At 38.6% G+C, this 24,972-nt stretch overlaps 1 protein-coding gene across 3 annotated transcripts in view; it reads left to right on the top strand.

Moving 5' to 3' along the window:
- WWC1 (WW and C2 domain containing 1) overlaps positions 1-22,493 on the top strand; it is a 114,907-nt gene extending 92,414 nt beyond the window's left edge. For 2 of the 3 annotated variants that reach the window (XM_089531934.1, XM_089531917.1), the window contains exons 12-23: positions 274-382; positions 1,329-1,409; positions 2,914-3,000; positions 5,236-5,428; positions 6,235-6,387; positions 6,591-6,691; positions 7,891-8,032; positions 9,709-9,873; positions 13,962-14,054; positions 15,150-15,380; positions 17,083-17,204; positions 18,130-22,492. In XM_089531934.1, the coding sequence (XP_089388060.1) occupies positions 274-382; positions 1,329-1,409; positions 2,914-3,000; positions 5,236-5,428; positions 6,235-6,387; positions 6,591-6,691; positions 7,891-8,032; positions 9,709-9,873; positions 13,962-14,054; positions 15,150-15,380; positions 17,083-17,204; positions 18,130-18,196 (1,544 nt within the window). In that variant the 3' untranslated portion in view covers positions 18,197-22,492. Of the gene's footprint in view, positions 1-273; positions 383-1,328; positions 1,410-2,913; positions 3,001-5,235; positions 5,429-6,234; positions 6,388-6,590; positions 6,692-7,890; positions 8,033-9,708; positions 9,874-13,961; positions 14,055-15,149; positions 15,381-17,082; positions 17,205-18,129 lie in introns of all 3 variants that reach the window. The other variant, XM_089531925.1, reaches the window with a different exon arrangement.
- The last annotated feature ends 2,479 nt before the right edge of the window (positions 22,494-24,972 follow it).

Genomic DNA, 24,972 nt, shown 5'->3' with positions numbered 1-24,972 from the left:
GACTTAAAGGCACACGACAATAACAGCAACAGTGTTGTTCAAGCCTCTTGTTCCATGCCCGATGGTGTTTTGGTCTGTTCTGTAGAATCTCAACACAAATGACATACATTTTTTAAAAAAAATTGTGGTGAATTACAAGAGCCTAACATACAAACCTTACCTAGATGAACTGACCTGTTGTTTCCTCTTCTTGGTCAGTATTATGTACATCATTAATGTCATGTTAAAGTCATTAATGCCATTTTTACTTTCCTCCTTTCTATTTTTTTCTAGATATAAGTATGGTTGAAGGAGGTGCACTAAAGGTAGCCTGCGTATCAGCGGCAGTGTCAGATGAGTCAGTGGCTGGAGACAGTGGAGTGTATGAACCATCTATTCAAAGGTATTCTCCTTACCCAAATTACATATTAAACTTCATATGCATACCCCCTGATGAAATCAACAAATCCACACATCATAGGCTGTCTATTCATGTATGTATGTGTGAAGAGTCAGCATCAGCATTTAAACCAAACACAAAGGGAAGGGTCCCCGAGAAGCTCAACAACAGGAAGGAAAAGGATCTTTAGAGATAACAAGCGTGCATTATGAATTATGAAAAAGCAAAGCAAATTATGCTAAAATCAGTATTATAATCAGACTGTTATGATCAAGATACATAACTGTGAAAGAAAACATAAAGGTTTTCTAGATACCTAGAAGTAATTGATAGAAAAAATATCCATACAGAAACAGAAAGGACACTTTAATGAAAAAAATCTAAACCTCTGAAAGTCCTGGAAACGTTCATTGTAATGTAAAATTTTTGCATGATTTCGTGGCTATTAGAATGCTGTTATTGTTGTTATTATTTTTCCAATTAATGGTTTTGTTCTCTTGTTACTTCTAATGGTTCCTTTTCCCTCCATTATCAGCAGTTGTCAGAGCCAATGCATCCTGCTATGGCCCACTGAGGCCAATGCCTCTCCCTCCTAATTCCATAAGGAAAATCCCGTTTCACATCCTGTACTTTGATAGGAGTGGGGAATGCTCCTTTGCAATGTCCTTGCTAAGAGAGCATGAGTGCAAAGGCTTCTGGCCTTTTTCATGGGCCAACTTTTCAGAAGAAGGAAAGGCAAAGTTCCTGTTTAGCAAGCGCTCCATGCTGCAGGGTGTCTGACATTCACTTTGTGCCAACACGCTGCTGCTGCTCTACATTCAACTTTAAAAGAACTTCCCTCTGTTATATTTCTTCTGAAGTGTTGTCTTAAATCGTTTATGTGCTGGGGGGGGGGGGTGAGTCCTTTCCATATGAACTTACTGTTTAAACATTCTTGATGTCTTTTCAGGCCTTGTGTGTCGGAAACTGTTGTGTTCGACAATGATGATGCAGACACAGCTAGCACTTCTAAAGTTCAGATTTCAATGAAGTAAGCTAGCTGGCTTCTCTGTTTTCAATTAGTTTCTTTATTAATTCTTGGTACTTCCCCACAATGGAGTGTTTCATGTTCTGAAAGTAACTTTCACTGTTGACATTTATGTCATCGCTTTCAGAGGTCAGGCTAGGTAGAGAAAAATATATATTGGAGTTTGAACATCCAATGGTGTTAATGGAAAATACCACTGACTTGTTGACAAGACCTTAGTACGCAGGTCTCCAGATCTTTCAGAATTTCATATAAATAAAAATATAAATGCCTAGCCCCCCAAAAAAAATATCTAACTGCAAAGCTAGCTGCCTTCTCTGAATTACCTTGTTAAGAATATGGTTGAATGAAGTGTTAACATTTTGTTCATTTTAAGGGACAGGACATTAGATCTCAGTTGAACAATCCAATCTGGATGTCTGGTGGACCTCTGGTTCACTTGGTTCTTCTGAAGGAAAATAAAGGATTTTTCATCTTGTTTAAATTTTTAAGCACATGTTCTTAAAGTAAATCCTACTCAATAAGGTAACAAGTACAGGTATATCTCAGTTAACAAAGAAGATTTGTTCCTGGAGGCTTCGTTAATAGAAAATCTGGTACTGAAGGTAGATATAACATGGAAAGAATAGGGATAGGTTCTTATGCACACACACACACACCCCAAAAGAGTGCTGCAACATGTTTTACCAATGCTTTTATTCAAAACTAACAGTAGGTACATGCTAAACAAAACAACCAGATCAGGCAAACCTTGAGTAAGTAAAGAAAAATATTTTGAACCTTCAAGAAAACAATTGAAAGATTCTTCCAAAATGCATCCAGAAATTATTTTTTTCTTTCAGCAGTCTCAGCTTTTGTTATGATTTTCATTTTGTTGACCAAACTTCTAGATCTATTCTTCATTTAAAAAATATGCTGGAGGTAGTTGTGAGCTAATTCACTTTCCCCCTTGCTCTGTTTTTATGTTCATGCATACTCAGTAAGGAATTTTAGGTGGTACTTCTGTTATTTTTACCTGTTATAGGCAGGCACACATGACTGGAGAAAGAACAGCTGAAGAGTATCCCAATCTTTCCCAGCTTGTATTCTTTACTATGGACATATTGCTATAACTGCAGCAACTGAAAGTCTGTGTTTATCCAGTCCTGCACCACTCCCATGCCAATGCTCTTTAAAAAAACATTTCAGCAAGACAGAAGAAAGGGGAGAAAATGAAGAAAGGGCTGTTTGAGCAGAAAAATAATTTGTAATAAAGACTTTCTTTGTCAGAGGCATTGTTAACTGAGATATACCTGCATGCTTGGATTCTCTGCATTTGAACTCAGAAGTAATCTCTGCTGTATTCAGTTAGCCTTACATCTAAGTAAACTCTATATGTCTTCATTTTTAGCATCAAGTCAAATGTTGAGCCTGAAAAATCTAATAATGTTTTAGACTATGGCCAGGTGTTTCTGTGTCTTAGGATCATTTTATTACCATCAACCTTTCTCCTTATTTTTCAATTCAGGTATGAAGACAAGAATAAACAATTTGCAATATTTATTGCACAAGCAAATAATGTGCCTGCTCTGCTGCAACAGCAAGACCAGAAAGTGTAAGTAAGTGAATTGGCATACCAGGAAGCCCTGTGAAAGATCCCTGTGGTTCTCTTGATCAGTTAACTTATACAGAATATAGCCTTGAAATAGGCCATGGCTATCATCTTCCACAGATTTCAATAAAATTAATTTATCACTTAGTCTGAATCCAACTCAGCAAAAGCATCTTAGGTGCGGTACAGACCAGCAGGGAAATGCTGGCCCTTTATATTGTGCAGCTGGGCGGCAGCACCTAAACCATGCGGTGCAGCTCTGCAGTAAAAAAGAAGTTTCCTAGAGCGTTGCAGCCCTTACAAGGCTGCTTCCTATTGGAGACACGTGGGAACTCAGACGCCCACACATCATCCATACGGTCCCCGTGTGGGCAGTGCTGCTCAGTAATGGCCCCGCCTGCACATAGTAGGGCTCAGGAGCATGCGGTTGGTGCGTGCTCCCAAACCCTACAATCGCAATGTGTACTGGGCCTAAGTGTACATGCTTAGATCCCACTTTCATTATTTGCACTGTCAACTTTTGGTCTTTGTCTTTAATGTCACAACATGAAACCCACCACCACTCCCTTCCGACAGTGACATCAAAATGTACTCTTCAGCTGACTTTGCAATGATGTCTAGTTGTAGCTGCTATGATCATAAACACATCATCACGTTTTGGACAGTCTAGCCTCCTGAGAGGCAAAGAAACCCAGCTGGAACACTCATGTGGGGAGTGGAATTACAGGAAAATCACTAGTGGGCACTTAAGTCAGGACCTGGAGCTTTATTGCATCAGAAAAGAAAGCTGAAACAGACCTAGAAAGTAGCAGCTTTCTCTGTACCTCTCCACATGTGTGATAAGGCTCCTGGTCTTTTCCATTGGCATAGTTATGTCATAATAGAGGCAGTGGTTGCAAGACAACATTGCAGGCACATTATGATGAGGAAAAGAAGGAAGTGACACTGGGAGAATAATCTGGTGACTTTCAAATGCTTACTTCTCAAATGCCTGGGGGGTTTTTGGTAGTAGTGGTGGTGGTGGAGCATAATGTGACATTTTTGTTGAGGTTGTTTGCATTTTCTTGACAGTGGTTGAGCTTGCAATGCTATTTCACTGAAAAATTGCCTAAAATGTTTTGATATATATTTTTGGGGGGAGGGGTATATCTAGGTATGTTGCTGTTACGTCCTTGCCAGTTCTTAACAAAATGGCATCTTGTATCTCTAGAATGATACAGGTTTTTAGGTTGATAAAAGTACTTGAGGTTTATATCATACCAATTTCCTTGACCATTCTTCTTGCTCACTGCTGTGGGAGGGGCAAAGGCATTCTCTTACAATTTACATAAAGGATTTTTAGAACAGTCTTCCTTTAAAAAGAAGATATATCCATACTGGGACTCACATGTTGAACCAAAAGATGAACAAAACATTGAAGAGATCTGGAAGATGATTGGCTAAAGACCAAAAGAGACTGAAGAAATGATCCAGTTTGAGACCACTTTAACTGCTATGGCTCAGTGCTAGGAAATTTTGGGAACTGTAGTTTGTTGTGGCCCCAGAGCTCTCTGATAGAGAAGGCTAAATGTCTCACACAACTGTAGTTCCCAGAATTCCCTAGCAGTGAGCCAGGGCAGTTAATCATCTACCTATCATCTCATGACACAGTAGGGAATTTAAGGCCATAACACACTGCAGAAATAATCTAGTTTGAGACCACTTTATTTCTGCAGTGTGTTGTGGCCCTAAATTCCCTACTGTGTTATGAGATGATGGCTAGCCAAGCTGCCTATGGTGTCATAGAGCTACTCCATTTCCCCCTTCCCCTGCCATCACCTTTTACAGGGACTAAAAAAAAGATAATTAATCTGGCAATTCCCAACACCAAGTGATGTGAGAGTTGTTGTGAGAGTTCTTACTTCTTTGTACCAATCTGGAAGAGCCCTGTCTTTCTGCAAAGAATGTGGGAAAGAATCCAAGGGTGAAACTGATGTTTTCACAGATCCTTTCCCAGACTACTACCTTTTTTTATACAGTTCTGGTGCTTATACAGTCCTGTGCACAGTTCAGTTACTGAAACATTTAATAGGGTTGAAGGTGACATTTGTGTTTGGTAAATATTTTTAAAGTTTTAATAGAATCCCCACAGAAATGAATGAATTTTGCAAAATCATAATAAAGGAATGGAAATCTTGCAAGCTGTTTTTATTAAGAGTAATACTCTTACTCAGCATTGCTCTAAATATTTTTCAACAGGTGCATTCGTGTGGCTGTTCTTCCTTCTTCTGAAAGCACGAGCTGTTTGTTTCGCACAAGACCCCTGGAAACATCAGATAATCTCATCTTCAATGAATTATTTTGTGTTGCAATCCCTCACTCTATTTTACGGCAGAAAACACTAAGGGTTGATGTCTGTACTATGAATAAATGCCATCTTGAAGAGTGCTTGGTTAGTGTTCAATTTTTCTAGATGTCAGTGCTTTTAGGGCAGGATCCAGATTTGTGAAACTGGCTTAGTACAAGTAGACTTAACCATCTCTTCCTTTCCATACCAGTCCCTCCATTGCCTTGAAAATACAAAATAGCAGGGTGTCATGTTGAATGCAGTGAGTTGTGGCACAGGATAGATAGGGAAGTGAATCTCTAAAAATTTGGTTGAAGAACCTTCAGTGAATGGAGCTTTTCCATCAATATAAGACAGTTCCTGGGTTAATATAAGTGGACATGGTTAGTACAGGGTCCTGGATCCAAGCCTTAGTGTCTAGATTTGATGCTTTTAATTGGTAGAAGCTAGAGTTCTCTATTAAGGGGCAAAAAAGACAGGCATGAAGGAGCAGCCTCTGTCACTCTTCCTGTGATCAAGCCCCGATTGACCAGGGACTGCAGTGACCAGATGGTCTGCTCTGAAAGTGGGCCACCCCATGATCTGAAATGGGCCACTCCTTTTGTCAACAGATTTGTACTGTCTTAGACACCCTTGGAGCAGCTTCCAGCCACATCATCTGCATGTCATGCTCCAAAAGCTGTTGGAAGCCACTCCTTTTGGATCCTCTTTTTCAAGCCATAGTTCTTAGGTTTTTTTTAAAAAAATGATAATTTATTTTCACCAAAGGCAAAAAATAATTATTTGAGTAAAGTTCTCACTGTATAGGAAGGGAAATTACATATGTTGATCAAGGTTGTGTATTTCTCTCAGTATTTGTTTTCATTGTTATTTGATTGCTTGAGGCATTCACTGGATTCTAATTTCTCAAGGGAGGTGCACAAATTAGTCTTGCTGAGATTTGCAGATCTGGTGAGAGGTCAACACGCTGGTACAACCTCCTCAGCTATAAATACCTGCAGAGGCAAAACAGTGAAAATAAGCAAGAGGATTCCTATTCCAAACTACCCTGTACTGAAAAAATGGTAAGATCTGGTTATTAAAGCTGCTTCCCCCAAGCCACAGTATGATATGGAAGAGCTGCATGTCTGACATGGAATAACTGAAAGCAAGCCCAGTGATATGATTTTGGCTTAAACTATGTAACAAGTTGGTAATACATACTTTTCATCATTTAGAGAAACTTGGACATGAAAAAGTAATAGTGTCATTAACTCACTCTCTACAGGACTCTGTATCTGCACTGCTGGAACAGACAGTTGTTGAGCTAGAAGCTGTAGAGAAAAAATTAGAAGAAAGCAGAAGCACTTTACTTAGTGATGAAAACTGGTGAGTGACATGAAGCTATTGTACTGCAGCACTGTGGTACTGTATTTTCTGTAGCCTTTTATGATTGTGTTAATGAAAAAAAGGTTTAGGTTAAAAGTAGCACCATGTAGTAAAAGGGCATTGTCATTATTATGTTGGGGTTTTCAGCTTACAATAGCAAACTCGTTAAGAACCAGCCTCTCACTGTAAAGGTGTTTATTTTTTCAATGGGGCTCGAACATACGCTTTTTTTACGCGAGAGGTCTGGAACGGATCCCCCATGTAAAAAAAGGGCACACTGTACCTATGTATTTTAATATTTCATTGTGTACTAAGATATGTCTCATTCATAGATGGATATGAATTAATGGTCAAACTTCAAAAGCACCCCAAACTTTATCATGCAGTTTTAACCTTTGATAATTTTTGACATAAATTGAACACATAGAATCCAGTTGCATTATACTTGTATGTCATATCAAAGCTTATTCCAAACAATTGATATTTGTAAAATTTTGGAATTGTCTTTCAGGTTTTAGCTGAAAAACCTTTTGTAGAAATCTACAAACTTGTCTTTATTGTCCTTTCTGGCAGCAGTTAGCCTGGGCGGGTCTAGCACTTTAATCAAACAGACAGACAATTAACTTATTTGGAATGCTCTTTTGATAATCTCTTGAGTCTTCCTGGGAGGCCTATGTTGCATTTTGGCATGGCAAATGCACCATTGGGCTTTGACATTTAAAATGAAATGGCATTAATTAGGTGTTGTGTGAAAGGTTTATGACATCCTCAGTGGCTCTGATATTGATACTAAGCTCTTCATGCAGTTCAGCAGACTTGCATATTAAACTTGCAAACAAATATTATAAAATGACACAGTATGGGAGATTTCCTTTTTTGTTTATGAGTCACTTTTTTAATGAACTGCCACATGATGAATGTATGGAGATACAGCTGTAAATCCTAATGTACTGCAACTTTGCCTCAATTTGTGTTTTGCTTATTTGAGTGTTATAATGTAGCAATGTGATGTATTACTTCTTGTTGTGTGCTTCAAGTTGTTTCTTGCCTATGGTGACTATAGAAAATCTGAGCATAGAAAACATTAAAATTTGAGACCCATAGTGTCTCAGAATATGCATAGTGCTGCCAAAAAATCCTCAAAGCTGGTATTTTGAGAATATGCTTCCTATTTACAGAACAGTTTTCTTACATAACAGGCAGGATGAGGAAGATGCTAAGCAAGATGGCAACAGTGAAAATGAAGCAGAAGAGGAGGAAGATTTTTATGGGGAGAGGACAGTATGGGAAACAGAAGATACACCGTCATCATTGTCGTATGCTGAGACAGCAGCCATCAAGGTAAAAAAGCACAAGAAAAGTGCAGTCCCTTGTAAGCAAGCAGGTGATTAGAAGGACAAGCTGACTTAAGCATTGTGCTATTGCTGCAGTGCCCTTGCTTCACCTCTAACACCATGAGATTGCGCTTACCTTTTTGTTTTCTGTCAGTTTGTAAATTTATACTTGTTCTCTGGGTCTTATCCAGCATGTCTAGCCTTAGACTTACCAAGGAAATACTAGAGAGTTAAGTGGTGTGTTCATCCATACTTGTTGGAAATAAGAACTAAGAAGAGACGTCTAGTAGATGTTTTTGTTTTTCACTGTACCCTACAACATGTTTGCTAAGATAGTTAAGATACCTTTACCCCAGTTGTAGGTCTCACCCAGGATACTTTTCTTTAAAATATCAGAGGCCATGAGCTATCAGGCTCTGAAGTAGATGAAAGTCTCAGGTATAGTGGTAGAATAGAGCCACCTAACATCCCAATACTGCTACATAGTACACTCTGGCCCTTCAACATGTCAGTTACATTATTGTCAAAGAATGTAAAATGCCCATAAGGATTTCTTGGCACAAACCAATGTTTGCATAATCAAAACTGGTCAGTGCTCATGCTTCTCTGCACAGTTATCTGTTTTCTTAAGCAAATTCAGGAAGCTGGTGAACAGGCTTATATTTCCATAGTGACAGAATTACTGGGAGAGTTCCTTGATTCTCTATTTCATTGCATTGTTTTTCTTTGCTAGCATATCCCTTCACCTTCAGGTATTCAAGTCAGTACTAATTTTATTTAACTTCCATACCACTTCCACTTCTGCTCTTTTTAAAAATTAATTAGCATGTAGTGGTTTTGATATTGGACTATGACTCTGGATACCAGGGTTCGATTCCCTGCTTTGCCATGAAACCCGCTGGGTGACTTTGGGCAAGTCACATTCTCAACCTCAGGGGAAAGCAATGGCAAACCTCTGAATAAATCTTACCAAGAAAACCCCATTATAGGGTCGCCATAATTCAGAAACTACTTGAAGACACAACAACAACAACATGATGTAAAAATAACTATAGTGTTTGTGCCTTTTTCAGTTAGATGCATATTTTTTTTGTAATCCACGTTCTTCTGCTTACTATATGATGTTTGTTTTATTCATTTATTTATTTAACTCTGCCTTTCTCCCAGCACGGTATCCAAGACATCATTGACTGGGTAGCTTTAGTTGTCCTTGGAGTAAGCTTAGTACTGGAACCTAATTGTTGTTGTGTGTTCTTAAAAATATCAAAAGCCATATTCAGAAGCTGTTTGACCACAACTTCATTTCTATTTATGAAGGAAATTGTTAATATTTTATAGGCCACCATACGACAGAATTAACACTATTAAACCATTGAAATTAATAGGCGTAAGCTTACCACTAAGCACTCTTAACTCTTGTGTTGGATTTTGGACATAATAATTTGCCTCCTGTCTCTTGTTGTGATGTGTGTGTATTTGTTCTTAGTATTCCGTGGTTTGTTCTGTGGCTGCCGCTTCTAAAACAAAGGTTATTGAAAATGATACTTGTCTGAAGTGACCACCATGTTGGCATAATTGCTGAGTTAAAAAAAAAAGGGAATCAGTGATCTAAGAGATCTTAAAGCTGTAACACAGATTGTTGGTACTTGGTGAAATATACACTTATGCATCTGTTTATTCTAGGTGGATAAAGAGACCAACACAGAGAATCCTCCACAATCTTCCACTGTAGTTCGCCCAAAAGATAAGAGAACACCTAACCCTCTACGAACTCCTTTTGTTCGAGGCAATACGATAATCCGTTCCAAAACCTTTTCTCCGGGACCACAGAGCCAGTATGTGTGTCGGGTAAGGAACGTAGCAGCTGTGGGTGCTTGTCCATCTCTTCATTTTTCTTTTTCTATGTAAAGGATGTGAGCTGCTCTCTTTCTCTGGCTTTTATTCCCTGAAGTCTAGGTGCCTTAATGCTTCTTTGGTATGTGGTGAAATATTTCCAGTAAATGAAAATGCTGTTTCAGTGTCACTAAAGCCCTCCCATTAGTTGAAGTCTTGTGCTAGAGCAGCAGTTAAAGCAAGAGCTCAGACATTTCGGCCATACATGAGAGGAGAAAATACTCTACATTAATTAGTTGTTTCTACATTTAAAGCTGTCAAATAATCCGCACACCCACTCAACTGATAAGACTGTCAAGACTAGTTGATTTCTGTTGGGGAGATTAAGGAACCCTTTAAAAACCTGTAAAGTGCTTCTTCATATGACTACTGATTACAGTGGTCCCTCCACATTTGCTGAAGTTAGGGATGAAGGGACCCCCATGAATGTGGAAGAACTACAAATAAAAGAACACCATTCTTTTAACCTAAGAGAGCACCTCTTTAGGAATCTCCAGGTCCTCTATGGTCAACATCTGCCAAAAGTTGATCATAGATTCATGCTGAAGGATCTACAAATGTCTAGAGAAGTGTTTTCTGTAGGAACCTTTAGGTTCTCCAGCACAACTCTACGGTCAACTTATGGCAGAGTTGCTCTGGAGGACCTAGAGATTCCTAGAGAAAATATTAATCAAAACCACAAATAATCAAATCCGCAAAAGTCAAAGTCACAAATGTGAAGGGCCAGCTGTACCTAGGTAAGTACATTCTTATGCATGTTTCTGTTAAGGGTTTACTGATGTAGATTGGCAAGGATGATTTTAAAATTTATTTTATTACTTTACATTAACCACAACATCAAGTATAAACAATTAATAAGTAACTTAGATACAGAGGAATGCTATTTTCATTCTTTGCATTTTAGAAGTAAAAAGCAAGAGCCCACGTTCTGATGCATAGGTAAGCTATTTAGTTTGCTCAGTCAGGCATTTAAAGGAATTCACCACTGAAGCCTCAGCTGGTTAATGTATTGTGTACAACTTTTTCTGTTAAATTCTTTGTTGCTAAGACACTGTCTTCCCCAAGGTGACTGCATGACTGTAATGAAAAACATAGTCTTTATGTAACTTAGAGAACTGCCCACTTTTCAGAGCTGAAGAAAACTGGCTTGTACACAAGTGGTGGTTCATCCTAGTTTCAGAAAACCCCTCAGCCCTCTGCAAGTGATCAGTTCAGGCCTCTGACCATAACAATCTGACCTTCCTGGAGGCCTGCTGGGTAGGAAAGAAGAGGGAGATAAAGGGAGGGGCACACACCTGCTTCCTATTCTGCCTTAACCTATGTGTGACTTTGACTTCACCCCTGGCAGCATATTCCCCCCTCCCCTGGTGCTTTCCAAACCAACAATCTGTACAACAGTGCTGGCTTCCCACAGAAAAAAGGCTGCTTAGTCTGATGTATACCTTAGCCTCCCTTTTGTCAACAAAAGTACAGCTCAAGTGTTTAGTTATACTTGCTTGTTACGTTCTTTCCTGACAACTGGATAGCTTGATCAACCAATCCAAGTTTTAAATCCAAATCTCATTTTCTGCAGTTTGTTCGAGAACCAGCAGTTCTGATATTCACATTGAAGTAGCCAATATATGCATGTCGAGAGATACAAATATGCACACTTTGCTCTAGTCTCTCAGTTTTGGGAATTCTCTGATTCCTGTTCTTGAATGATTGTTGCATTATTCATTCACTGAAACCCTCCCAGAGTTCTTCCCCTGTCAGGAGATTTTTATCTGTGATTGTGAAAGAAATACAGAAGGATAACCTGTTGGTTATGATGGAACTTCCTCAGAAAGTAACAACTCACTCAGTTATAAAACTATAACATTTCATTGAAAGGTTACACATAAGATGATTGACAACACAAGTCCCTCCTCTCATGTCTTTCCTATATTAGAAAAAAAAAAAAACCTAAAGGGACACTCTCATGTTAAATATCCATGCCCATGACTACAGTGAAAACCTGAACCAGGTATAAATTCTGCTCTATTGCTTTCTTCAAGTGTTGAGCAAGGTAGCTAATAGCAAATCACATAGGTGAGACATCTGATAATTTTATTGCAATTTAATGATGAACCAAGACGTGTCCTTTATATAGAGCGAATGGGGATGGAGAAAAGTAATAAACATTTTTGATGCCATTATGATTTGAGGACTACAGCATATGATGCAGCCAAGCATGAATGGATCCAGTGCACTGCAGTTATGTATGCTCAGGGCCACTTCTTTGATGAAATGTTTATTCATAATTAATTAGTTCCAGGAGATGGGATCAGGAGAGACTATAAATAACCTCTCTTCAGTCAGTGAAGTAAAACAAGTAAAACACTGTCAGGAAGTTCCTTTCATTTTCATGGACTGGCTGTGCAGAAGAACGAGGTGTTCCTTCTGCCCATCAGGGCTGCCTGTTGCTTCGATGAATCATAACAGGACCTGATACACTTAATTGCTTCCAAATCCAGACACTGTCAGTTTCACCAGCTATCTATTTTCCCTTGTGTTTTAGCTGCAATTTGAACTCTCCACAATAGGCATAGACCTCTAAATTGCATCATCTCCCCCCCCCCCTTTTTTTTTTTTAAAGGACAAGCCTTTTGGCATCAGGCCATTGAACAAATAGCACATGACAGGAGCATTCAGGCATAGCAAGATAGATGGATGGCTCAGTACAGAGAACAGGGGATGCACAGAAGGCCTTTCTTCATCTCGCTCCATTTACCTATCCTGAATATAGGATTTAAAAAGCACTATACTTTTTAAAAAATATTAAAACACTATTTTTCAGACAGGAAAAGCCTTGTGAGGAGGGGTGAGGGAAGTGTGAGTCTTCTTTTCAAGCCATAGCACTGTAGGTTGCACCTTGGATCACTGAAAGCCATTTGGAAAGAAAATGTTGAGAGCAAAGGACCTTTGTATGGGCTCCGTGGCAAAAAGTCATAGATGCAGGCCTTTCATTCTGCAACCACAAAAAACAAACAAACAAAAAACACTAGGGAGGAGGATTCAAGGAATACAAACCTCTTATTGTTCTGCTGCTGTTCTAAATGAGCTACAGAAAACTGTCTGGACTGTACCTCTTTCTGGTAATACTGATTGGTTGCATTCTATTACTCTGAAACTATGATTGAAATCCTATTGCTGTATTGGTGCAGTTACCCTAGAAACAGTGAGGATATCAAAGAGCTAGATGGTGGCAACAGGAGGACAAAGAAGGCAGCAGTGGAGGGAATATGTGCTTGATCCCCCTTTTCTATGAATAACTAGCTTCAGAATTCAGGTAAATCCTTGATACCAAGGCACTATGAGAAAGGTGGATTGGGAAATCATCTGTGCTTTCCTCCTCTTGTCACCATTGTTGCACTTCTCATAATTGCACATGTGAGGAAATTTTCAAATAATTTGCATAATGGTCAGCTGCATCATATCTCTCTGGATATCTATTGACAGAAATAACCTGTTACTATTTAAGATTTTGAAGACTTATATACTCTCCAGAGTAATGGTTTGACAGTATATTAGAAGTTACCCTGCTGCTGGCTAGAACCTCAAATCAGTCTGAGAATGATTTGCAATGTAAGGCACACAGGAAGCTAACCTTTGTCAGACCACTAGTCTATATGGCTCAGTGTTGTCTATTTCAAAGGCAGCCAGTTTCCAAGGGAAAGGTGGAGTTAAAGATGACAATGGCATCCACTGAATTCACCTGTGTCTGTTCAGAATTGCTGCTGAAGTTTAGTAGGACAGCAACAAAGAAACAAACTAGTAATTCGTAATTATAACAAGGTGCAAGGTTAGTGAGCACCTTGTTTTCATGCTTAATAACATTTCTCTGACACCATTGTGAAGACAATATTTTCCTCTACTTCCTAGTTTCTTCCATAGCCTTTGTCATGATCATTCTGTCATTCTGTCCTTTCAGTGAAATGAACTTCTTCCACAGAGAGAGGAGTAATCATTCAGTATCAGTGATATCAGCTTGTTCACTGCCCATTGTTCATATCTCTTTTCAGCTTAATCGCAGTGACAGTGACAGTTCAACATTGTCTAAGAAACCACCCTTTGTTCGGAATGCTGTGGAGAGGCGAAGTGTCAGGATGAAAAGGGTAAATACTTTTCTGACATGCTGTCTTTTATACACACACACACACAATTAAGAGGTTTATCAGTTGCACCTTCAGCCTGCTAGGTGTTATAGGACAACATTAAAGAAAAACTTAACTAAAAAAACCCAGTAAGTATAGGAATAAATAAAATCAGTGCAATGAAATGGCTCTGGTCCAGGCTATTTGGTAGACCACATCTCCCTCTATGAACTGGCCTTGGCTCTGAGATCTTCAGGAGAGACCCTTCCCTCAGTCCCACCATCATCACAAGCATGGCTGGTGGGAACACAAGACAGGGCCTTCTCAGTGGCTGCCCCTAGACTCTGGAACCCCTTCTTGGGGAACCAGAACGGCCCCCACTTTGTTGTCCTTTCATAGGCAGGCTAAAACCTTTTTGTTTAGATAGGCATTTAGAACAGAAAGCTTTTAAAGAACTTCCTGAGGGTGATGTGTTGTTTTAATGTGTATGGTTTTTAAATGCTTTTATCTTTTTACTTGCATTCTATTTTTAAACAATCAATCTGTTTTAATTTTGCAGTACATTAATTCCATTTTAATTGCCACTTTTGTAAGTTTCTTACTTGTAAATTTTATTAAAATGTAAGTCATTTTGGGTTCCAATTTTGGAAGAAAAGTGGGATACAAACAAACAAACAAACAAATAAATAAGAGAACCTGTTATAAAGGCATTTCTTTTAAAAAGTATTAGTGTTTCTAAGCAAATTATTTTAAAATAGTTATTGGTTAAGAACAATCATGGTTCATTCAATACTAAGTTTGTATATTACATATTCCCAGCAAGAGTTCTTGAGACAGTTCATTGTCATTGGCAATTTATGTATTTTATGGTTTCTATTAAAGTGCCAAAGGGAAATTGCATTGCAAAACATATAGTATATGGCATGTAGTTCTGAATCATTATGGAAGCTGTTGTAGGTTGAAGAAGTATGAAGAATTCTTACAGGGAGAGTGTTATTTGTTTGATTTTAGCCACTACATGTTTAATATTTCATGTTCTTTAGTTATGATAAAGCACATCTCATTTTAAAGAATGGGTCAACTCAGCATACTTGTAAAACATTTTTTCCACTCTAGTCTTCTGTTAAAAGTACTGGACCTGAGCGCCTAATTCGTACCTCTCTGGACCTGGAATTGGACTTACAGGCTTCAAAAACCTGGCACACCCAACTGGTACAGGAAATCTCTGTTCTTAAACAACTGAAGGAACAATTAGAACAAGCTCAAAGTCAGGGGCAAAAGGAACTGCCCCAGTGCGTAGATGAGGATGAACGATTTCGGATTTTGATGAGGCTGGTGGAGAAACAGGTAAATGTTCTTGGAATTATGGGCTGGTGGTTGTTCCAAAATTCTGAAAATATGTTTGTGGAAGAAGATCCAGTATATTGTAGACATTTAAGTGTGGCAAATGTTTGGTTGCAGTGTTTGCTTTGTCCCATGGGATTCAATATGAACTGTTGAAAACTGAGCCAGGCTCTAATTTGCATAGCTTCTCTTGTCTGTTCCCTTCCTGGGCTGATGCATTTTAATATGATGGTAGAATGTAATGGAATATTGGGCTTTTAAGAGCATGTGTGAAATAAAGTGTTCATACCCAGGATTGGTGCATATGTGTACCTACTTGTAATATCTACTCATATCCCACTGACACCATCCAGCAGGCACTGGATTGCAGCTGCTTTTTTAACAGCCGCAATCATTTAAAAATTTTAAATTATTAAATAACTCATAAAATGCAGATTTGAATATCATCCACATGCATTTCTGAGACTGAACCGCTCATCATGGCTTCTGCATTGGCACCCAGGAACATCCTGAACAAACTGTCCAGTGCAAAATTTCTTGCAAACACAGTTGTACAAAACAAACAAACAAAAAACCATGGCAACTTTTACATGCAAAAATCATTTCAAAATGTATAATTATGCTGATGGTACAAAATTGTTCCTAAAATGTATTTCTCTCTCTCTCTCTCTCTCTCTCTCTCTCTCTCTCTCTCTATATATATATATATATATATATATATTTTCCTTTTTTTTTCCTCTTTTTTTCCTCTTTGGCCCTGGATTGATGATTGTCTTTGCATTTTTCTACTGCCCCTGGTATATGTATTTTTTATTTTATTGTTCCTGTTCCTGTTTTTGTAATAATGGTTTTAACTGTTGACTGAATTTTATCTATATTGTAAAGTTTTTTATAACTTTGTAAGCCGCCCTGATCATTTTCTTGGAAATGCGGGGTAGAAATAAAATTTATTATTTATTATTATTATTAATACAGCAAATATGTGTGTTTCCAGATTTTTACAGGGCTGGTGAATTATTTTCCATGAAATTGTTTTTAGCTTTTAAAAAATATAAATTTACTCCACCTACATAAGAACATTCCTTGCTGCTTGGAAAAAATACCCTCCTCCCCCCAGAATCAGATAACAGGCTGCCAGTTAACAATCTATAAAAGCTATGCTGAATAACATCAACATGCTAATCTTTATATTTCACTTCTCATCCCCTTAATATACAAGTTTATACTTATGTTAGTGTACAGATTGTGTTGTACTCATTGTTCATCCTAGGTCTTAAATACGTATTTAGAAACAGCAACATAGGCATATATTAGTTATACCCATAAAATGTTTGTGAGTGCTTTTGATTTTACCCAGACTGTGTGGATTTGAAAACAGGGGCTTTTTACTGTTTCCACTCTCATTTGTCTCTGTGGTCAGTCACATGAATGCAGTAATAGGATTAATCTGATAATTGCTGGTGTTAATGCTTATCAGTGATCCCACCCACCGTTTGTGGGAACAATGGTGGTCACGAAATCACTTAAACATTCTCCATCTTTTTACAGCACAAGTGGTTTATGGCTTTACATAAATCAGTCTTACCTGAATGCTCTCTGTTGAACATGGAAATGAAGTGCTTTGTTTTACACAAAGAATGCCAGATTAGACAATCACCAATTGTAGACCTGTTGAAATAAATGTTTTCCTTCCACATTCTCTTAGGTGGAAAAAGTTGAATGTAAGTGTGAACAAAAAGCTGATAAAATGATGAGAGCAGCTGCTAAAGATGTTCATAGGCTACGAGGTCAGAGTCGAAAGGAGCCCCTAGAGGTGCAGTCATTCAGGTAGGAAAATGTATTGCTGGTTTTATTTAAATACATGACTTCCTGCTTTTTATGTAACTTCACTTATCAGCATCATAAAAACCTGTAGCTGTGAAAACAAGCTAGTCATGCTTACACCATGGTCATTTTCTAACAATGAGTGACAACCTTGCATAGCATTTTCTTTAAAAAGCCTCTTCTGTGATGTCCTTATCAGGCATTTACACAATACCTGTCTCATGTTGGCAGACATCTTTGTTTAAAATGAAAGACCAACCTAGAACCCACTTTTGTGTGCTTACCAAACAGAAAACGGTGGGCTTTGCTAAAATGCCTTTCAAAGTAGTTGTCATTCATTAAAATTAAAATATTTTGGCTTCTTTCCTCTCCAATAACTGTTTCCAAAGGATAGCTTTTATTCTGTTGCTCATAAAACTGGGAAGAGTCTTATGCCTTGTTAAAACCAAAATATAGTTATTATCTGTGCCTTCTGCATTTCCCTTACCACTAACTGCACTGCTTAAATAAATGGTAACTAGTGGTAAATAGTAAATGGTAAATAGTTAGCATTTAGTTATTTTAGGGGAAAACCTATGTCAATGCTTCAAGTTGGTAGTCATAGTTCAAATCACACTCTCCTTCCCTTCACATCATTGTTGCTTCAATATCCACAAGAGAATTCAAGCCAGCACTTGAACTGTGTGATATTCCTCCTCCTCCCCTAATTGGTGAAGGTAACCCCTGTGATTATAAAAATGAAACTCACATTAACTCAGTTTTGTATTAATTATTTGAAAAGGAATTAAGTACAAGTAATTTAATTATGTAGTCATTTGGAGGCTCTGGTGGGAAATGAGCAGACATAGATTTTTCTTTCTCAGTTAGAGTGTCAGATTCTTCAGATTTCTTAATTTCATTAACAAATGACATTTTTATTGTTTTGTAGAGAGAAAATGGCTTTTTTCACGCGACCAAGGATAAACATTCCAGCACTCTCTGCGGATGATGTTTAATGTCTATTTAAGTATTTCTCCGACCACTTCAAAAAATGTAATCTCATTTCACTGAAGTTTATTTATGTATGTGGCATTATAAAGATACCATGTCATTTATATATTGATGGCTTTATTAGATCTATGTCCCCATTTGTAAGGTTTTCCACTCACTGCAGATGCCAGCATTAAAATGAGATAAGTACATAGTTTGTATATTTAGCATATTTTTGGGAAGAATTTTTAAATAAGAACAAAAGCAGCTCAAAAAGTTGTTTAAATAAGATTTCGTTTAGACATTTTTGTACAGCTCTACTTTTTAAAAAAAGATATTTTACCACAATAAAACTTGAATCTGAAGGAGCATCCATCCAGTGATTCTAAAAATGTAACCCAACTCCTATAAGTAGCTATTGCTAAGTTAAATATTTTTTGTACAATGTAGAGGATAAAAAGAACCTTTGGGTTTTTGCTTTTTAAAGAGCTGCAGATGAGCACTCTGTGAGCTATGAAACACTTCCATTTCCTACTTGGTCATAAAAATGGGTGTGGAGTTCAAAATGCCTGCTGCACTTTAATTTGCAGGTAGTTACTTCAGCTCATGTATTTGACTTGTTAAAAGTTCCACAAGCCCAGTGAACCCTCTGTTAAAGGGAGAGAGCTGCAGGGAACGTGCATCCAAGTTACCCTATCTGACCAAAAGTCAAAACTTAATTCTTATTTTTAAAAACAACATTTAAAATTATTCTCACAGTTTCAAAGAGTAAGCAATCTCTCTATGATCTTACCAAATGACAAAGAGCAACAATCATTTAAGGATTTGTGAAGTTGATGGCTTTCCCAGCTGGCATCCATAGTTTTTTGTGGGTTTTTCAGGCTATGAAGCCGTGTTCTAGAAGAGTTTATTCCTGACGTTTCTCCAGCAGCTGTGGCTGGCATCTTCAGAGAATGTTGGCCTGGAAAAGAATGGGGTATATATACTGTTGGTTGAGAGGAGGTGATTTGCATGTTAATCTGTGTATTGTTTTCTTGTTGAAATTAACAAGCAAATCACCTCTTCTCAACCAACAGTATATATACCCCACTCTCTTCCAGGTCAGCATCCTCTGAAGATGCCAGCCACAGCTGCTGGAGAAACGTCAGGAACAAACTCTTCTAGAACACAGCCTCATAGCCCGAAAAACCCACAAAAAATAGGATTGTTCAAAAACTAAGTATTATGCTCATAATTTCATCTTAAAATTTATGTACTGTCTTGCATACTGAAAAGTCTGAATATGTTTGCCCTCTCTATTTGAATGGAATGTCTAAATTGGAGTGGGTTTTGAAAATTTTTACTAAATGTGCAACAAAATCTTGTCTTGTAGTGATACTGTAACTGTCTATAAGCCATAGTTTACCATACTGTTTGTATTTGTATATTTTCCCCATCTTGTCCACCTTGGTGATCTGTCTGTTTTATGTGTTTGCACACAAGCACTCCTTTGATTGCAGACTCACTTTTAGATGCACATGAGCACAGGTAATGTGCATGCACATGTCCATGCACAGAGACTTCAGGCAACTGTATCCCAGAGCAATATTTTTACATGGCATGAGTCTTAGATGAACAAAGTAGACTATGCCCTTTTGGGGCACTAGTCACTAGATAAAAAGCCAGTGTACCTAAGCCCACTGACTTGGATCCAGAGAAGCACCAGTGGAAAGAGACAGGCAGAAACCGTCTTCTCTGCCTTTGTCTCTTCTGAGCTATGTCATGAACGGGTTAGGGAACCCCCTCTAAAACTGAACAAGTGACAGCTTCTATGAGTGGAAGCTCCTCTCAAAAGGTATCCTTACATAATGTTAAGCAATTCTTTCTCCCACTTTACAGCCTGAACCACAGTCTACCCTGACCCATAAGAGATGCTTCAAGGGGACTGCTGGGAAGAGAAGAGGTATAAAGTTGACCTTCTTCCCATGTCCTGAAGCTAGCACTTCTCTTGATCTAAGCTCCATGCTTTCTGGGTGTTACATTTTATTCACCATGTCCCAACCAAGTGAAATCTGATTATTTTTCCCCCTCTGGTGAGAAGTAGAATTGGGCAAGGATCTGAGATTTCATTCTGGGTTGGGTTTCTTGGAGTATAATGCACACACTCCCCAGTTCACCAGCAACACTTGTCTCTCACATTCACTTATTTCTCTAACTGTTGCCATTGTAAGAACAGAGACAGCAGGCACATGAATACAAAGGCCTTAAAGGTCCACAAACCAAGATGCACCTTCAGGAGAAAAGCCGACAAGTGTTTTAAAACTGGAATTCTCTTGAGATGTACATATTTGTTTTTCATGTATAAAACACTTTAATAGGCAAGCACTAAATGACTGAATTTATATCTATTTTAAATTTTGTCAGGATTAACAGATTAAAATTGCTATAGAAATTTACATACCTAACCTCTTGTGTCTTTTCTGTCTGTAAACAGGATGGTGTTTCAGAACTTGTATCAGTGCCTAAAGTCACAAATATATAGACTTGTGTGGATTTTATAAATTCCCCCTTTTGAGTTAAGGAAGTAACACTCTACCAGGAGTGTAGGAGAGCTAAGAAGTTGTGTGAGCTGGAGTCATAAATCTATGCAGTTTAAAAAACATTTTGGTCATTTTTAAGGGGAGTTCATTGTAGAAACACATGCTTGCTAACTTTCAGCATTTCACCCTAGATATATTTTTTAATTGCCATAATTGTTATCAGAGCATCCTGTTTCTTTGTTTCCATATTTCAGGATTGACCTTTGTCATTTTATTGATCTAAGAACTATAGAGTTTGGTACTTCAGTTTTAAAGAAGGGAAACAGGAATATCTGATTAATAGTTCTCTTGCATGCCATTACATTTATTTGGTCAGCTAAGCAATTGTGGACATGTAAGCAAACTTTCCCATCGTCTGAAGTGAGGTCTTCAAAGCTGACTAGTACAGAGAGGCAAATTGGCCCTGGATCCTGCCCGGAGGGGGGGGGGGGTTTCCAAGAATATTTTATACATAGGCTTCTGCAAAACCAAAACCAAACTTGACTACGAGACCCTTGAAATTCGTGGAGAAGGATGATGATGAGTGTGTTCACCACAGGGTCCTCTGTAGGTAAAGGAATACGGTCGCCCCTCCTAATTTGAGGATTTGAGATCTGCGACCTCGAATATCTGCAGAGGGGTGACTTTCGCTATTTTCAATGGCATGCACACCCAGGGGCACACCTCATTGAAGCCTATGGGGCTTGAATATGCGCAAGCCTTCATTTTTGTGAGGGGTCTAGAACATTCCAGAAAACCCCCCGCACGTGAAAAAAGAGGGACAGCGGTACTGTGATCAATGGGCTGAGAGTGAAACTAAGACTTTGGCTCTTAACAGCCACTACTTACAAAAAAAAGGGAAATTATACCTGTTTTCCTGATCATAAGTAAAGATTAAATGCAGATTTGCAGCCCAGGTGGATCCTGCTCACTCCCTCAGCACACATAAGAGAATGTGACTTTTTTGCAAGGTTTCGTCTCTGAGATGTGTGTTTCAGACAGGTTCCAGGGTTTTAGTTTGTGGAATGAGTTTCCATTTGAGCTATGGAATGCTTCAGTCTGGCCACATTCTGCAATGAATTTTCTTGGACAATGTTTTCTGCAAATCTGGACATTGCACTTTCTGACCGCATACTCTGCCTTGGAGCTCCAAATTATATCAAGCCATAATCTGTTAAAGACTGTAAACAAAAAGATACTGTAAACAGGGAAATACAAATTTGTGTATTCAGAATGTGAGAAACACAGCAGTGCAACTCTATTCTGCCTTGTGTGTCACTTAAACAGGGGCTCCACTTCCCTTTACCTTTACTTTTTTAAAATGATAAAAAAAATGTTGATGTATTTTTGCCTTTTAAAATTCCTCAGTATAGCAAATACTTATTCATTTATGCTTTTCAGTTTTTGCTCCACCTATTATCATGCCTTGGAGAGCTAACATGGTGAAGTTTGGGTGTGGGACTAAGACTCTGGATACCAGGGTTTCAGTCCTCACTCAGCAATGGTAACCCACTAGGTGACCTTGGGCAAGTCACACACAGCCTCAGAGGAAAGCAAAGGCAAAGAAAACCCTAAAACAAACCTCTGAACTAATCTTGCCAAGAAAATATTGTGATAGGGTCGCCATAAATCAGAAACAACTTGAAGGCATACAACAACATGCCTCATTCCACTGAGGTTTTTTTTTTAAAAAGAATAGTGATAAATATTGTAGTATATTATCAGAAAACCATCAGGTATTTCATATATCATGTTAGCACTTCCAGCCAATAGCTAATTTATTTATAAAAAAACCTATCACCATTAATTCTTTGGGATTTCAATATGGGAAGGGAGAATGGGAAGTGTCCTGAAATACATACTTACTTTCTAAAACACTAAACAGTAGAATGTCTGTATTATTTTTCAAGTAAGTTTGGTCTAAACTGTGACTGTGTGAAGCAAGCAGATGTTGTACAGTATATTCTCTAAAATATTACAGTTACTTAACACATCATCCTTTGGAAGTGCTTTCAAATTAAACAAGCTGGAAGGGCTGATGCATTAGTGACTGATCCCAGTGTAGGTAATTTTTGAAGTGCCAACTCTCACTTCATTCCTTGTGCTTACACCCACAATAAGTGTGTGAAAATGATGGTTGAACAATATCAACAAATCAATCTAGCACTTCTCTTCTCTGCCAAGAGCAGTACTTTTGTAAAGCTAAGAGTACTTACAGTAGTAGCCTGACAGTGAAATCCTTTGTATAGGGAGAATTTACAAATATGCAGGGCTGCTGTGGATAATCCATTTTTTCTCCATCTATTGTGAAGATTGCAGATCAGATCAGAGGGAACAGGGAAGTGAGAGGGCAGGTTATGGTATGATCCTTCCTGGCCATGATGATGATGAGGAGGAGGATGGCCAGGGCTCTAACAGCTCTACTCCACTTTTGGTGGAAACTAATGTCATTCAACTAGAGAAAACGACCTGCAGTCTTCTGTGGCAGTAGTTGGGACAAGTTTAAAATCACCTTCCATACATTTAACTGACAGGGAAAAAAAAAGTTCAAGCAGAGCAGTATACAAGTGTCAAATGCTAACCATTCTCCTAAGACTGAAAGTATGGGACATTACGAAGGTTGAAGAAACAAAAGTGCATGTGTCTTTAAGAGCCTTACCCAAACAAAAACCCATGGAAATAAACATCTCTTTGTTGAAGTGCTCCTGGAGTGGCTTCCAAGGCTCAGTTCCAGTTGCTTCCCTCCCTCCGGCAGGTGGATGGTGCAGCATCATCATCCGATAAGCGACATTCCTGCCCTCTGCTTACTCAATGCAATATGGTGCAATAAAAAGCACTGCTCCCGCTGTGACCCATTCTAGCCATGTGGACTTCATCCATCTGGAATGATCTTGCATTGCACAAATCTCTCGCTCTAACTTTGGCGGCTGTCATGGGGATAAAGTCTGTGATGTGTGAAAAGCAAATCAACCAGCGCCCCTGTTTTGTTTTATGTTTGTGAGCTATGTTGGGTCCCTTTCTGAGAGAAAAGAAGCATTTTTTTTTAATTTATGGCTAGAATGGAATTATCCTATGCTTTAGGTATATTGTATGATATTGAGTGTGGAGGAGGAAGAGTAATTATTCTCCACTCCATCACTGGGCGAGCAGCAAGCCCTGAACCCTCTTGCAGCCTTGCTCTGTGCCTTGGAAACATGATGGAGACAGAGAAGGCTTGATCAGGATGCCCAGCAACATGACTGGGAATAAATGCCCAAAGGAGCCTCAAAGGGAGAGCAATTCCAGGGAACAAACAGTGAAGGTTTTCTGTTCCCTCTTTTCCTTGAAAAGGACAAACCTTCATCCACATATACAAATGTAAGGTGTTATCTGAGAAAATGTTTCTGGCCATCTTTGCTGAAATCACTGTGCATGTTTTCATTTTGAGGTTGTGCCAAGCTCAGAAGCTTCAGTTAGTGCAAAATATGGCAGCCAGATTGGTCACCGGTTCATCAAGGTTTGACCATATTACACCTATCTTAAAAGATCTTCACTGGCTGCCTATTAGTTTCTGGGCACAGTACAAGGTGTTGGTTATTACCTATAAAGCCCTACATGGCTTGGGCCCAAGTTACGGGACCGCATCTCCCTATATAATCCGCCCCACACTCTTAGAACATCGGGTAAGAACCTATTGGAAATAGGAACCTTTAAATTTGTTGCTACTTTGCAAAGAGCATTCTCATCAACGGCTCCAAGACTTTGGAACAGTCTACCTGAGGAGATCCGCTCAGCGGCCTCATTAGAAACATTTAGAAAAGCAGTTAAAACCAAGCTTTTTAGCCAAGCATACCCCCATCTGATATGAATACCCCCCCCCAATATGATATGAATGATATGCCCCCGTCTGTGTATGATCCCTGCCTTGCTTGTTGATGCTATTGTTATTGTCTAATGTTGGATATTTTATTGTTTTTAGCCGCTTTTAATTGAATTTTGATGTAAACACTTTGTGCTGTTATTTAGTCTGTAACCCCGTTTCGATCCACTGGGAGAGGCAGGGAAACATAAATAAATTTTTTAATTATTATTATTATTATTATTATTACTAATACTATACTATACTATAGAACTAGCATGTTGTGTTGTGGTTTGAGTTTTGGGCTATGTCTCCAGTTGTTGTTAACTCATGGTGACCCTGTGGATGAGACGTCTCCAAGGCCCTCAGCCTCTCTACTCAGGTCTTGTAGGCTCAGCCTTGTGTC

Source organism: Sceloporus occidentalis, unplaced genomic scaffold (assembly GCF_023333645.1).
Source record: "Sceloporus occidentalis isolate IW3139 unplaced genomic scaffold, rSceOcc1.0.p SCAF_1, whole genome shotgun sequence".
Classification (NCBI taxonomy): Eukaryota; Metazoa; Chordata; class Lepidosauria; order Squamata; family Phrynosomatidae; genus Sceloporus; species Sceloporus occidentalis.
This window is presented reverse-complemented; position numbering and strand designations above follow the sequence as displayed.